This window comes from Agelaius tricolor, unplaced genomic scaffold, assembly GCF_023055355.1.
Source record: "Agelaius tricolor isolate 1412-34295 unplaced genomic scaffold, bAgeTri1.0.p SCAF_6, whole genome shotgun sequence".
Classification (NCBI taxonomy): Eukaryota; Metazoa; Chordata; class Aves; order Passeriformes; family Icteridae; genus Agelaius; species Agelaius tricolor.
In genome coordinates this window covers 15,448,600-15,465,051 of record NW_027269266.1, presented here as the reverse complement: position 1 = coordinate 15,465,051, position 16,452 = coordinate 15,448,600, and the positions used below count along the sequence as shown (strand labels likewise).

At 40.8% G+C, this 16,452-nt stretch overlaps 1 protein-coding gene across 13 annotated transcripts in view; it reads left to right on the top strand.

Annotated features, from left to right (window-relative positions):
- Positions 1 to 16,452, top strand: part of KIAA1217 (KIAA1217 ortholog) — a 355,044-nt gene that overhangs the window by 177,965 nt on the left and 160,627 nt on the right. For 10 of the 13 annotated variants that reach the window (XM_071428811.1, XM_071428812.1, XM_071428814.1 and 7 more), the window contains one exon: positions 5,439 to 5,725. In XM_071428811.1, the coding sequence (XP_071284912.1) occupies positions 5,439 to 5,725 (287 nt within the window). Of the gene's footprint in view, positions 1 to 151; positions 335 to 5,438; positions 5,726 to 16,452 lie in introns of those variants that run through there. The other 3 variants (XM_071428813.1, XM_071428809.1, XM_071428819.1) reach the window with 3 other exon arrangements.

Here is a 16,452-nt window from a genome sequence, read left to right as displayed (position 1 = left end):
TTCCAGCGGAGGCTCAGGCCTGTAATCGCGTTGGAAATGTTGCCTCTCGCAGGGCGGCGCGGCTGCGGCGGGGCGCGGGCCGGCTAGGGGCGGCGGCGGGGCCGTCACCTGCTGGGGCCGCCCGGGGCCGGGGCTGGGGCTGGGGCTGCGCGGGGGCTCCGCGCCGCCGGCCCCGCGCTTCCCTCCGCCTCCCGGGCCGGCGCTGACCGTGCGGGCGCTGCGGCTCCAAGTTGGAGAGGGGAGCTTGTGCGGTAGGCAGGGACAATGGAGGAAAATGAAAGCCAGAAACTTGAGCTGTGCCTGGCTTGCCCAGCAGACAGCAGGCAGACGAGGGGTAAGTAAGCGGCGGTATAAGTAAGGCAAAGATGGAGTTACGTTTAAGCATGTCCCTCGTTGCTGCTTTATATAACTGGAGGCAGAATGCATGAAAAAAAAAAAATCTTTTTTTTTTCTTGTACTAATAGCTCTGCTGTGCACATTTCCCTAACACTGAAACTTTGTGAGTTTAACTTTCTCTTTGGAGAGATTTCTGTGTGCCCTGCGGAGCCGGGAGCACGCTGCATGGCTGTCAGGGATGCGGGATCCTGCCGGTGCGGAGGCTGAGCTGGGGAAAGCCTGTGCCCTTCCCTTTAAATGCTCTGCCAGCCTCAGCTGTGGCAGAGAAATAGCACTTCCTTCCTAAAAGTGGGGTTGAGCTCATCTTTACCTCGGGGTGTCTGTTAAAAGAGGGAGATCCACGGCAGATTGTGACAGGGTTAGTTTACTTTGAGTGAAACCACTGGGGTTTGTTTTGGAGCGAAGCCAGTACTGTCTAAGCGGGGTTTCCACGGCGCTGTGCCTTCACACATTCACTGCTGTGCTATCTATTTCCTAAAAAGTGAACGAAAACTATTTCCTGGAGAATTCTACATGGGCCATTCCATGTGGGACATAACATTCAGGTAGCCTGACAAACACCTAATCTAATCTGTATCTATTATAGTGTTTGTGGGACACCTGTGAACATTCCCATTTCCTGCATGTTGTATTCCTCAAAGACACTTCAGGAAAAGTTGTGTTACTGTGCTTCTGTAAAACAAATAGTTCATGTGGTTTAAAAAAAATCGCACAAGTTTATGAGCATGGAATGCCAACAAATAGTGTATTGGCAATTTAGGAGGAAAATAAATGATCTTCCTTTTTTTCTTTTTTTCTTTTTTTTTTTTTTTTAATTGGGTATTCATTAATTGATTGATGCTCTTTTGAATTATTTTTAAAGTAAAATTACCGAGCATTGCAAGTAACCTTTGTCTGTGTATGTTTATGTTTAGTGGGACGGAAATCTTCACTTCAAGAATGTGTCTGACTAGGGGAAAAAAACTGCCTTCAGTAACACATTTCTTCTGTAGGGGTTGTATGAAACTGCCTCAGATACATGTGGAGCTAGGAAAACAGAGGGCTGGCCAGACTGATTCTATGGTTCCCAAAAATGTTGAGTGCTGAAAGCTCATAACCAAATGCAGTAGTTTTGGCCCCTATCCAAAATTTGCCTTGGAAAGAGAGCTAATTGTAAAGACAGTGAAGTAAATTAGAACAATTCCAAATAATATCACATTTACTGCTAACATAAATGTAACAGAGGTTGGTTTGACTCATGCTGTTAAATCCATATTCTTGTTTAAAATGTTAGTATTGAATGGGGTTTGCTTCAAGGCTCAGTTTCACAGTATCAGTATGAGTCAGGTCTACACTTGTTCCTTTCTGAAATTATTCTGAAAATGTTCTTTTCTCATGTCACCTGGCTTGCAAAACAGGACTATTAAAATCTTCATAGCATTTAAAGTAATGAAGCAAAGTGACTTTCCTGACCTTTGTAGACTTCATGGAGGGTGTGACTTAAAAGAATTACATACCAGGACATTATCAAAGGACTTTTTTATTTTTCTATTCTTTTTCTCCTAGCTCACAGCCATTAATCTGTCATGATAATCTTGCTGCTAATCCTAGACATACTCCCTCTACACTGCAGACCTGGGTCTTTATTGGAGTAATGGGTGATATTGGTGATGTTAAGAAATCTTGAAACTTGTTTTCAGATCAGAGAAGCAAATCAAGTGTAAGAGTTACTTACTCATGCCTTTGGATAACCAAATTCCTCCCTGTCAATCAGCAAGTCTTGCATTTAGTTGCCCTCCAGACTTGCTGCTTTATTGAACAGAAAGACCTTTAACTTTTAGCTTCTGAAAATGAGGGAGGGAGAGAGGGAGACAAGCTTATCTTACACCTCTGTGTTTTCTACTGCATTCTCTTTGCTCCTTTCCCTAGGAGGGTACTTGCATAATTTATCCTTTTCCTACTCTTAGCACTCATCTGGGAACCATCACACGATGTTTCACACATTTCACAGTTATCTGTGGAGATTGATTTGCTAGGCCTATTATCTTCACTTGGAAGATATGGAAGGTTTACCCACTATGTTATTGAGCACTCCAAAATCCAGAAAATCTCTGTTTTTCCTCCCTATAGCACTGTGGCAAACACAGCATCTGTACAACTTATGTGTCTCGAGATCCACAGGGGAGTTTCAACAGCCCAGTGCTCAGCCCTAGGCAAATGACAATGAAGTCACTTATCCCTGTTCAGAAAGTGGTCCAAAACTTTTTTTTTTTCAGCAGTTAGTAGAGAAAAGACCCATACTGAAACACAATAGATTTTGGTTTGCAAAGAAAGTAATTTGCTGTAATGATGCAGGATCAGGATCTTGCTGGATGCCCAAGTCAGCTTTCTGGCAAGATGAGGAATTAGTTTGCATAGTTTACATTCCTTTCTTTTCACTGGTATTTATGTAGTGTTTTCCAAATGTATGAAGGAAAAATAAGAGAATTTGTTGATCTTTCTAATACTGTATAAGAAAAGTATGTTATTTTTGATTCCTTTTCAAGGTTTCACCTAATAACAAACAGTGGTAAAACACTTTACTTGATATGTCTCTTTATGTGCCAAATAATTATCTCTTTCTTAAACTACTGAAATGACAGAAGTGCAGAGTAGGGAAAGACTTTGCATGAGAGAGATTTAGGACCCAAAATACACACTTATGAGTTCTGGGTTGTGCTTGTCAGCACAGGTTTACCTGCCTTCTTGAGGAAGTGCCTGCCATCACTTCAGTCATTGAAACTGCTGCTGTGACTGTACTTTGAGGGCTTATACCAAATTGCTGCACTCAGTCACCTGAGCTCACGCTGACTCCCTCCAGCTCCAAGAAAATCCCTTATTTTATGTCTGTGCTTTTTTTCCAGCAGCCTGAGGGATAAAAACTCTAGGCTCTTGGCACAACAAATTAAAGATGGTAAATTCCATCCAGCCCCAACCCACCTAGTTTCCCTCCCATGTAAAATCCATCGGAATGACTGTGCAGCTTTCAGAAGCTGTTTTCACTGAGTGTATCTGGAGTAGCCACACTGGCTTCTTGCAAGCAAAACTTTCCTGTTTGCCATTTTTCTCAGGCAAGTTCAGTGTACCTGGTGGCTCATGAGTTTTCAACAAGCAGAGAGGATGGATGTTTCTTAATTGAGTTGTGCTTGAAAAAGTTGAGTGCTTGTACACGAAAGTGAGGCTGCTGCTCTGGAGGTTTAACCAGGATTGTGCTGCTAAGAAGGTCTTAGAAGGTGATGTGAAGACCACAGATGACATTTTGAATCTGTGTAAGAGTAAGACTTCCCTGTGAACCAAACCTGCTCACAAAGTTGTGTCCAGATCTGTGCTCATCAAACCATGGTGTCACCTGCAGTCTGGGCCCCTGTGCCTGCATCTGCTTTCAGGATAGGTTTCCATGAATGCAAACAAGAGGCCATCGTGGAAAATTTTGGAGCCCTTGAACAGTATAGGGAGTTTACTGAAATGTGCAAAGTCTTTGAGGACCATCCAGGGCCAAGTTCTGTTATGGAGCCCAAGGAAATGGATTCCCTATGTGAGTTGGTGTGACATCCAGCAGTGGCTCCACCATTGGAGGATTTGCTTTATTACTGGGGCTTGAGGTTCCATGGCACATGGCAGGCTATTGACAATGTACACCAGAAAGCTGAGAAATCCTGAGCATAAAGTCCTGAGGCAAGTGGTGTGCCTGCCACACACTGTGTCAGAATGAGCGACTGAACCATAAAAAAAAGTGAGAAGGTGTCTGTTTCCAAGCAGTGGTGCTGTATAATGGCAGCTGCACATGGGCAAAAGGGGCTCTGAGACAACAAGTGTTAGACAGAGAGAAATAAAGATTTATTCAAAACAGGTAGAAGAAGGAGCTCCCTGCTCCTGGGGAGGTGCTGGCAAGGGTTAACACTCAGGGGCGTCTGAGTTTGAGTCTGTCTGGTAAAGATGAGGAAGGCCACATCAGACTTGTAGAGGCCTTTTCAGTACTTCAGGTTTTTGTTAGTTTTTGGGGTTTTTTTACTTTGCTGACAAAGGAGTGAGGGATTTTTTCAAAGGTATTAGGTAACAAGGCTCCAGTCTACAATTTTTGAGCACCAGAGGGTTCATGTTACAGAGTTACCTGAAGATAAGCCAGCACTTTCATATCCACAGTGTCTGCCTATCTCTTTACAAATGTTTTCGTGGTCTTAATGTAGATTTTAAAGTAGTAAAATTTATCTGAGGTGGTTTGGGTTTTTTTGTTGTTTTTTTTTTTTTTTTTTTTTTTTGGTTGTTTTTTTTTGTTGTTGTTGTTTTTTTCGGGTTTTTTTTTCCTTTTTCAGATCCCACAGAACTTGCTTTTATTCTGTTTCTTAAGAAATGGTTTATGGAGAAATGATGTAGAATTTTCCAGCCTGCTGTCCTGAGACATATAAAATCTGAGGGAGATCCGTGAAATATAAAACCAGACCACAGTCAAAAATCAGGAAAAAGAGACTCCCAAACCCTCTTACTATTTCCTAGGTGTTTCAGAACATGCTGAAAACACACTGAAAAAAAAGATTAAGGAATACAAATCTGCTCTGTCAAAGGAATTTTATCAGTTTGTATCCTTTAAGTATACTGGTTATGGGGCCATTAAGTGTACTGGACCCTATTGAAGAAATCTGTTTCTTCTTGTAGAAAGCATCCTGTAGATCTTAAATGTCAGGGAATAAGGGCCTTGTCAGATCTTCTTTTCATGTCACGTAGGTAAAGTTGATATAAAAGGAACATCCACTTTAATGATACTCACTTTTCTGTGAGGCAATACTGCAATTGTGTGATAAAAGTAGATAAGTATGTGCATAGCTTATATAAGGGATTATTTCTGGGCCACTTACTATGATATGTATATGCCTAATGATGCAGAACATGCCATTGCACACTGCCAGACTTTTAAAAGTACCTAGCTTTCATATCATCTTTTTCCCCATTTTGCTACTAATGTGAATGTTGGTATTAAGTTTTTATAATACAAACTATGTTTGGTTGTGGTTTTTGTTTCTTTGCAGACCAGGCAAAACCCAGTTTGCATGTGACATCACTGGACGATGCAGAATGTCTCCGATCTAAAGAGCTGCTTTCCACCCCGAGCGGTCACACCTCTTCCAGCGCAAAGCCCGCCCGCAACATCCCTCGGAGACACACTGTAGGTGGCCCTCGCAGTTCCAAAGAAATACTGGGAATGCAAACCTCAGAAATGGACAGGAAGAGAGAGGCTTTTCTTGAGCATCTGAAACAGAAATATCCCCACCATGCCACAGCAATAATGGGACACCAGGAGAGACTAAGAGATCAGGTAAGGAAGTCAAATTTCTGTCAGGCGTATTTAGTGGTCCTTATAACTTCTGCAAAACTCAGCGTTGCCTCATTGCAAAAGGTGAGAATGTAACAAAGCATGAAACAAATTTTTGAATGTGGCCTGTGATTCAGATGTCCCCTTGAAATTCAAAGAAACAAAATAAATCTGTTCAGTATTACCTTGGAATTGTTTGTTGAAATTGACATTTCTGAAGAGCTTTTCCTTTTTTTTAGAGCATACACAGAGAAAGGAGTGAAGGTGAGACTCTTGATCTTAGTATATGAGTCTCAATCTACTTTTCACAGCTGAAGGGAAAATATGGAACAGCTGCTGACTTCTGTTACACTTTGAGTACTGGCACCACTGCCTGGGAGAAAAGAAAATACCTGCAGAGTGTGTCTGTATGCTTTAGCTGGCTGTGTTACCCTTTCATCTGGTTTCTTTTCTATTTTTGAGTTTTGTAATGCAAACAGAACAGACTTACCCATAACTGTCTGCCTCCTCCAGGGAGCTTTGACACCCACATTCGTCTGTCAGCAGCATACCTGAGGGTGGTGTGCCCCTGCTGCAGCTGCTTCCCAGCAGCCAGCAGTCCAGGCAGGGTCAGAGGGGAGGGGACACGCTGATGTATCTCTCAGAGCAGGTGGAGGCTGCTGGCACGCCGACCTCTGAATTCAGGGACTGCCATGCAAGGATCTCTGCCTAACTCGGGGCTCTGGTTTTGGGTGCAATAACGGAGTTTAATCTGTTCGGGCAATCTATCATCTATTCCATAATTAATTTTTTTTTTCAGTCAAGCATCAGAATTTGGAGTTTGGTCTAAAAAAAATCTTGTGCTCATTATTCTCGGTTTAACACATGATTGACAGCAAGCCTTTTTGTAGGAGCTCATTTCCCTTAGTGGTTTATAGGTGTTTCAGCACTAACAGCAAATTAAGTGTAAATAAGGAATAAAACTGAGTTGGAAAAATATTGTACTCTGTTATGGAAGCTCTTAGTGAATTCCATACTTCTCTGAAGCTTTGCATACTTGTGAGGCTTTGAAGATCAGACTGTTACAGGTTTAGAAAGATTGTAATTTGTTAACTCACCCCTAGAACTTCTCTTTTACAGGGTCTCTAGAGATCCCAGGTGCTATCACTGTTAGAAACCATCTGTATTCAGCTAAAATTGCTGCAAGACTTCAGCCCTAATGAGGATGATCTATTCCTCATTTTTAAACAGTTTTACTCCTTTCTTTTTAAAGTCTTGACTTTTTTTTCTTCCCCACTTATCTCTTCCATGAACTTTAGTGACTGTGTGGAATGTGCTGGGTGGTGGATAAAGATAGCATACAAATTAAATAAAGGGGGTGGGAGGGGGGCGAAATCCAGAGATTAGATCTTTTGGAGTCATGTAAATATTTAGTTCCAGTGTTGCAGACACTGCAAACCTAGTTTGAACAGCCTACAGCATTACACCCTACACATTTTGTAATTTGAGCCTTTTCTGAAGGCAGTAAATTACAGAAGGAATGCAGTAACTGCTCTTGATATTTGTTTAAAATGTGTCTTCCTTGCTAATTTATTGAGGGCAAAATTCATTCTTCTGCTTCTATTTTTTGGTGATTAGACATATGTATTATATGTGTTGTGTGTAATGAGTTTTTTAAGAATTTTCATTTTTAAAACAAAATAACTTTAAAACTACTAATAGAGCATCAAAATGTATTTCTTGGAAGTGGGAAATACTGAAGACTCCAGCCATTCAGCCTTACTTAAAAAAGTATAAACTGATCTAAAACCACATGAAAACATGCAGAAATAAATAATACAAGTTGATTGTAAGAAAGTTGCTTAGATGACATCTGATGTATCAACTGTCTGGCTCATCAGATGCAGTAAGACTGTGATGATCATAGCATTAACTCAGAGGGGGATTTTCTTACCAATTGTGTCTCTGTGTGCACACCCACATATCAGTATTTGGTGTTTGTGTGTGTTTATATGTAACTGTATATGGATACACATAGGTATGTGTGTATAAATATATATATGTACACACAGCTGTGTGTGTGCATGTATGTGTATGTATAATGTGTGATTCCTTAGCCACTCCATGAATAAGACTATAGTAATAATTTTGCCTTGAAGGGTGTATATGTATGTTTAGCATCCATGCTTCCTTTTTTCCACCCTTATATATATGAGTGTGTAGCAGTGGTATAGAAGACAAACTACATGCACATGTAGTAGGTATGCATATGCAACATATACGTGGATCACAAACAAAATTTGTAAGGTGTATGGGAAGACATGATTTAAAATGTCATATTTTAAATTGAAATGTCAGAATTTATTTTCCAGGTTCCTTTTCTCCCTTCTTACTTCTTTAGGTGCTCCAGTATCTGGAAAGAGGCAGCATTGTCCATGGTGGGAATTTCCACACTGTAGGACACCTATCAAGGATAGTAGTTAATGGAACACTATTTTCTAATCTCTCTGTCAAATGGTGCAGCTGAAACATAAAATACCCCAGTATTTACAATCAGGTAGCCCCTGGTGTATATATATATATAATTTCTCCTCCAGGTTGCTTGTCTACTGCTTGTCAACTGCACAACCAGTAGAAAATCAAGATTGGTAATTGTCTGGTTTCTTCTTTGTGGACATTCTTCTCTTGTCCATTTTAGCCATCATTATCTGAGTATGGCAAACTGACTCCTTGTTTGCAGGAAATAAACATCAGGGCAAAAATATTATATATGCTGTCACATCCTACTGTATCACTTCCACCAGCAAGGGCAGCTGAATGTTGTCTCCATCTTCCACTATGTGCTAATGGTGTCCTCCAGGCTTCATTTATTCAGATAAATACCTCCCTGGATGTGCCTCCTGAGGACCCAATTCTGCTCCTGATAATCTGCCACAAATCAGAAGTACAATCATGGCCAGGTAAAATGCCAGCAGGGATTACTGATGGTTAGCTAATGTGATGACCTGAAACCTCCCAGCTGTGCACACAGACCATTTCTCCTCCTGAAGGTTTGTTGCCTTGTTTGTGATAGCCTGTTCTGGAAAGGAAAGCTCACAGAGGCAGGGGCCATCTTTATTTGCACAAGGGGCTTGGGATATTGCAGCAAGGCAAATAGCCTGCAGCTGAGCTGGTCGGTGGTAAACTGGAGCACAGCTTTGCAGCAGCCTGAGGGGGTGCAGACATGCCTTGTGTGCCCCAGCACAGGAGAATGCAGCACCCCATGACCACATCTCTGTGACCCACAGCCCAGCAGCTCACCCTCTCATTGCAGCTTTTCTGCCTTCTAAGATGAATCCACAGCTGGGCACCAGAGCTCCCTCCACCTGGAAGCCTGTAAAGCCAAGGAACTTTTTTTTTTTTTAGATAATGCAAGTTTCTGCAGGAGCTTTAAATACATTACCTCTGCCAAGGCTGTCTCACCTGTGGTAATGAAAGAAAGGTGCTAATGTAATCCCCAAGGAAGTTAGGAAAAAAAAAAGCAAGAAAAAAACAGTCTGGGATGTCTTCAGTTTCAGACAGTGTGAATCATCTGCTGTGGAGCTCATGGAAGGACATGGTCATCTGCTTAGGTGAGATTGACTCCAGTCAGCAGAGAAGGAAAGCAGGAACAAGTGTAAAAGCTAGGTCTGTAGCTGCAAACATGAAAAGGAGTTAGCAATTAAGAGGTTAAAATGCTAACCTGGCAATGGGAGGGGGTAATCCCTGCTGTGAACCTGTTTTACAAGTCACCTCTAAAAAAACCTTTCTGAGGGGCAGAGAACAAAAATGAATGCGTAGAAGTTTTTCTGAGCAGGAGCTTGTGAGCCTGGGGTAAGAAAGTGAGCTGGTAGAAGTTTGCCACGGCATTCTTCAGTTTTTGTTTGACTAGGAAATAGGCTGGGAGGTGTGGAAGGGTCAGGAGCAGCTCTAGTGCTTCAGGTAGTGCTCCATGAAGAAGAAATTTTCTTGGCAAACGAAATCAGATTTCAATCAATTAAAAACAAAACTCAGATCCTTCTGGTGCCTTTTCAGGGGTGATTGCCTAGAAAATGGTGGTTTAGGGTTTTTTGTTATGTTCATTTAGATCTGAACATGACAGGTAACTCTGGCATCTGGGCAGGTGTGGCTAAGGTTGCCATGGAGATCCATGATGTCATGCTTGATAGAGCATGTCAAGACAGCTAATCTAACATGTAGATGTTCAAAAAGTCCCATAGGCCAGGACTAAGCTTTATGCAAATAACAAAGTTACTCTGCAAAGGGGCGAAAGAAAACACGGCTGAGATATGGCGTGCGTTCTACCTGGCAGCTTGAAAGGATTATTCCAAATTTCATCATAAATTAAAACTTTTGGAACTAAAAGAAGAGGATTTCAAACCGTCTCTGGCCTCACCTGTGGGATCTCACATTTCGGTAAATAAGCCTCTTTCTGTTTCTGCCCTCGCTGTGAAAAAATGCTTTTGAAATCCTGGAGTTTGCTTCACTGTGTTCCTGCTGGCAGCAGGGCTGAGTCAATAAAGCAAGTTTTCTGGCAGGGCATGTTCCCTTTTCTCTTTCAAAAATGAGTTCTTTATTGAATGAACTAAGAATTCGGAATTATTTGAAAGGCATTGTAATGTATCATGTTGATTATATGAATCATGCTGCAAAAATTTCCTAGGTAGTGTTTTGGAGGAGAAACCAAGAATGGAGACACTGTATTTATTTGTAGATTATTGCCAGATGTCCCTCCTTTAACTGTTAAAATAGAACCCTAAAATTATAACAGCATTTATTCCAGGATTTGATATCTGATAAAATGCCGAAGTTTTTTGTTTTTTAAATTAATTACAGTATCAGTTGGTTAAACTGACTTTGAGTGTATGTTTTGATATCATCGGTAACGTTTGAGCACTGAATAGATTTTTTCCTTGGGTAAAAGTACGTTAGTAGAGGATAAACATATTAGGAGGTGAAAGTCGAGCAACAGAAAGGCTATTGGGACTTTGGGATTTCAGGTGTAAACAAAAGGGGATACTTTCAGTCCCTCTGAAGGGACAGTAAGCACCTTGTGTTCTTAGTTGCAACCACTTTCATGCTCAGATCAGCTAGGGCAGATCAAGTAAACAGCAGTAGGTAAGGGATGGCTGGCACGGTGGGACATGGCAACGGGAAGCAGCGTTGGGGCTGCAGAGTCCCCTTGGTTCAGGTGGCTCAGTGTGGAATGGAAACGGGAGTGGAAATGGCCTGGGTGGGAAAGGCTGGGAACAATGCCCGAGCTTAAAAACGTGAAAAGAGAAAAATAGTAACGTTCTGCCTAAGGCTACTGAGAGATGTAAACTGGAGAGAAACTTCACTTCCATGTAGATCTTCAGTAGGATTTGGGGAATGAGGGGGTTGCAGAATATGGTAGGCACATTGTTTCATTCCAGGTGAAAAAACAGGGTATAAAGGTTTTCTGATATTTTGCATTGCTTGATTAGGCAAGGTTAAATAAACATTTTTTGGAATGTGTAGTGACTTTTAAAGTGAAAGAATTGAAAGAACCACAAATGAGGAAATCACTTCAAAAACTGATTTCTTTTTAGTCATAACTCTTTTACTTGTACACCCAGTTATATCTTGAGTTATTAATGGGAATTTTTTAGAATTCATTTCAATTTAACCTTTCTCCCAGAGTCTGAGTGTTAGTTATTTAGTACTTGTTTATGCACAAATAACAATGTGCAAAATAAACTCGCATATTTTGTGTTCATTACACTGTTGCTGGTTGATGCCATGGAATCGGGTAGGGAGAAATTGATTTAGTGTTAATGCTGCATGAACACTTCTTTGGTCTGTGCAAGTTAAAAAACAGAGTTAAAAATTACATTTAGTTTTAAAATGTGAAGAATGTGACTTTAATCTGGGTATGCTGCAAACTTTTCTAGTTGGAATCATCCATTTCATTGAATTACCACTTGCTTCACATTCTGCTGTACTTAACGTGTCACCAAAAAATGCCTGTTTATATGCAAGAAGTCAGGGTCACGCAGCCAGAACGTGCTGTTGTGGCAGCATAGGTTGTAGGTTTTTGTGTAGAGGAAAAGTAAAGTTTCAGAAGTTGTTTGAGGAGGTTTCTGTGAGTTGCTGCCTCCTCTCCACCATTGGGCCCTGCTGCCCTGCCCGAGCAGGCAGTTCCCCATTGTCCCTGGGCAGTCTGACCCAGCAGAGCCACTGAGGAAGGGGGACCCTCCCCAGTGTCCACACGTGTCCCCTGTCTCACCTACAGCTGGTGCAACAATTTATTGCTTTTGGGGCCGCCCTAAGTTAAGGGCAACTGCTCGTATTTTACTTGCTACAAGCACCTAAGAAAAGCAATGAAAATGAACATATGCAACATGATTACGAGGTTAAATCTCTGCTGGATTCCAAGCCCTTACCTTTTGTTTATGGAAGGACATGAGATGACATGTCCATTTGTTTTGAGTTGAAACATGCTCTTTAGCCCCCAGATAATGCTGTGATTGCAAGATATTTATAAATAGCTTGATAGATAAATGAACAAAGGGCTGGTTCATTAGCAAAGTAAAGTGGATTTACTCTGTATTCACTCAAAGTGAAAATGCTGAGGAAGAAGAATATTCCTAATAGGATCTCTCAGTGGAAAGTCTTTCAAGCCTCTAGTTTATAAAAGTAAGGCAACCTATTAAGGTACATATTAAACTACTAGCCCTAAGGTATCTCTGGGAGTAAATGAAGTTTAACTAGATTGTTAATACTTGCTTTGATAAATACAAGTTTCTTCATTTGTATCTATCAGTTAAAAGTAATTTGAAAAGCTGGGGTTTTTTGAAAAATCAAACAAAACAAAGCTGCAAAAAGACTAATAAAGCAATTCCTTTTCTTTTTCCTTCCCTCCCCCATGCAAACCACACACCAGAGCAGTTACTTTGCCCCAACAGGATTAGTAACTTTTTTCTGTGGCAACGCCTCCGCATTTCAAATAGTGCGTATTGTTTGTAACTCAGAAGTCCCAGGTAGTTGTTTGTACTTACCTTTGTTCATGTGAATTTTGTACATATATTTTTCTAATCTTATTTTATGACAAGCAAAAGTATTTTTAGAATGCTTTGTATTCAGTTGACTGTGTAAATGCCTGCAGTGATCTTGTTCCAGTACCTGTTGTTAAATCCAGTAAGGAATCTAGGACTTTGGTATCCCTTAAAACATATTTCAGGCAGCTGCCTTCAAAGGCTCAGTGTTGCCCATGGAAACCTCTCCCAGTTATTGTAGACACCTGAGATTCCTTAGGTTTCAGAAACTTAGGCTTTTCTGGCCCCTCGGTTTAGCCCTTGTTCTTTCTGGGTTGCCTCTGTTGACGACTGCCAAAAGCTGCACCACAACAGCCAGCAGGGCCCTGCTTGGGGGTGGGTTCAGGGCAGCACTGGCTGCTTCAGCAGCTCCTCTGTCTGCTCAAAGGGTGCTTTGCCACTGCTTCCTCTTCCAACTCTGCTTTTAAGCTAAAGTACCTCCAATTGCTTCCTGCCCAGCTCAGGGATGAGCAGCATGGGAGGCATCCTCAGGACACCATTCTAGGTGGGGCTTGTCCGTGATCCCTAAATCCCAAAATTAATTTCAAGCCCCTTATTTACTTATGAGAGCACAATAAGTTTGTGACAGAAATGATAATGAAGACCTGCAAGCTCTGGTCTGCAGACAGTTTTGGCCATGCTGGTTTTGAGCAGGCGTTCTCACTTGGCCACAGCTCTGGAGGTGTGCTGCAGAAAAAAGGTGTGAGGAGTACTTGTCTGGCAAATGATCACAGCCAGGCAGAGGTGTTGGGTGAGGGCAGCAGGTTGGTTGGTGTCAGTGCTGAGGTGACAGTGTAATTCCCTGGGTGACCTGTGATTAGCCTCAGAACTGGTGAATTTGCTGTGTCCAAAAACCATTTCCCTGCAAGTGGTTGTGAATATGCTTGGGTTGTTCTTGTTACAGCTGAATAGTCCTGTTAGCTTCTCACTGGAAAGCACTTTTTTGCTATTTGCACATTGTCACTTGGGATGGGAGCACATATTGATGTCAGTCATTAGCAAAGTAAATGCGCCTCTGGACTATTGCTACTGCTTTACAGCATTTTTTCAGTTGATTTTCTAACAAAGGCAGATTGCACTGAAGTCACCTGATTAACTGGTTTGCTTTAACCATAATCACTGGGATTTAAATGTCTTTTCTGGGCTCAAATAGGAGAACAGGAGTAAATAAGACAAGTCAATTGCTTATATACATATATTCCATTTTCCCTTCTCTTCAAATGAGTTGAGTACACCAGGAAAAACAGTTGTTAAAATTGCTGTTGTTAAAATTGCATCCAACACCTGTGACTCTGACAGCTGCCCCTGAGATGTGTGTTTTTAATATTCACCCAGTCATGATAATTGTGCCAGTTCAGTAAGTTCAGAATCTGTGGTATCAAGTTTTGCATCTTGACATAGCAAGTCAGTGCAGGGACTTCTGGTCAGTCAAGAATCTTTTGAAGGGTCCTCTTTTGGTCTTGTGGATATTTTGTCCCAATTAGTACCTTTTGTGCTGCTGCATTTTCTGTGGCCCCTTGTGCAGGGGATTGTAGTGATTCCAGTTTTTCACTAGGAGACTGCTGCCTCAGTAAGCACTGAGCAGTGCCATTTGTTTCAGTTTAGGAAAGATTTTCATTGGCTGATCAATACGCTGCCATAGGTGTACTTCACTTTAAAAAAACACAAAGTGTAAAATTCAAAAGTAGTTATTAGGCAGAGGAAGAGATAAACTATTCTTTTAGCTTAGTTTTGAATTATAAAATCCAAAAGACCAATAATATGTTTTTCACTTTGAGTTCTGCCTCTTAATGGCAATTTCTTAACACCTGTTAGGTGGTGGATGTGGGATAATCAGCCATCATGTATGTTCTGATCTTTAGGAGTTACAGATTATTTTGTCCCACGTCTTGAGATTTATCTTCCAAAATTATCTTCTTACTAGTTGTAAGACTGGAAATTCCTGATACCTACGTGAATGTCCAGTTCTGTTTTGTACTGCTGAATTCTTAACTATTTTAATGTCTCATGACTGAAAATTCCTGGGCTCAATTAAGTTTTAAGACTGTTTCAGCTTCTAAGGGGTTTCTCACACATTTCTTACACATACCTTTAATAAACTGCCTTCGTTGCAATTATTTCATTCAAAAGAGCAAAACTAGTTTTACTTCAATTTCAATTGAAGCTAAATATTTCTTTGGTCTGAAGGGAGATATCTGTCCTTCAAGAAAGGAGGAAGACAACAAGAGGAAAATGTAAAGAGGGGAAAAACATAGTCAAAAGGGTTTGTTTTTTTTTTAATTTGAAATAAGTTGATTCTGATTTTAAATCCTACACGATACGTTCATTTCAGACACACTTCCTCCCAGAGGAACAAGGAGAGACTTTTCCAATTTGCACCTATGTTGTGGGTATGTGGGTGTCTAAAGTCTGGAAACAGACCTGCTGTCAATGTTTATGTATGAGCTTTGGGCTTTCTTCCACTGTGCTTTGAAAGCATAATTTTAGCTGCATTTATTAATTTGTAGACCTATTTTTAGTAATACAAAATACTGTACATCAGACTGTTGTAATTAGTAGCAAACTACTCACAGAAGGAACAAATATTTGACTTTGATTAGAATAAGTAAAAAGAAATGTCACTTATTTCCCATTGGCTGAACAAATAAACCATTGCATGACATTGGCTGGTTTATTTAAATGAGAGGAAATCTTGTTTGGAAGGAAGAATTATTTTTTTAGTATAATGTAAAAAAATAACTAAAAAGTACACATGTAACATAAATGCTTCCATATAAAAAGTGTACCCAAAAATTAGAACATTTATAAAATTTCTTGTCGATCTAAACAATTTTTTTTTTCTTTTTTTGACAGAGAAATGATAATTTGAGTAAATTCTTGATCTACTTATGTTTCTATCTGTTGTGTATTTCCCTAAAAGTCTGTAAAGAAAAACCCACTCCAAAACCTCACAGATATTGTGTGCCAATTTCACACTTTCATTACGGATATCACATGATCTTAATTTTTTTTTAAAAAAAGCTATTTCATATTAAAATTGTTTAATAGCTTTGCACTAAACAGAAAACATTGTGTCAATGTCTCCTACCCAGGGATGTGGGAGAACCACTGTGCTCTTAGAATGAGATCACCACAGTAATGCAATTACCATGATTTGTCAGTAGCTACTGCAGTATTTTCGGGTTTTTTAAAGAAATTCAATTGTTCCAATTTGTTTTCAGCTGCTAATCCAAGCTGCCATCTTTTTGGCTAATACCAACTCCAGCACTGGGAATACAGGCAAGATGGTGCCTTCTTGATGGGAAGTATTCATGGGAATGCCTTCTTGATGGGAAGTATTCAGATGCAGTATTTTTAGGTTTTTTAGAGGAACTCAATTATTCCAATTTGTTTTCAGCTGCTAATCCAAGCTGTCATCTTTTTGGCTAATACCAGGTCCAGCACTGGGAATACAGGCAGGATGATGCCAGCCTCTTGCACATGTGGATGAGTGGGGCAGAGGGGGGTTTCTGTTCTACACAGACCAGGGACTCTCCTTTACCAGAAGCAATTACTATGATGTCTGTCGCTGGGGAATTTAAATGAGAATGTGATAGAAACAGCATCAAACCTTTCTGGAAGTCAATGGAGAACCTCTCCCTTCAGAACATCGGAGAAGGGTGGGATGGGGTGGAGCGA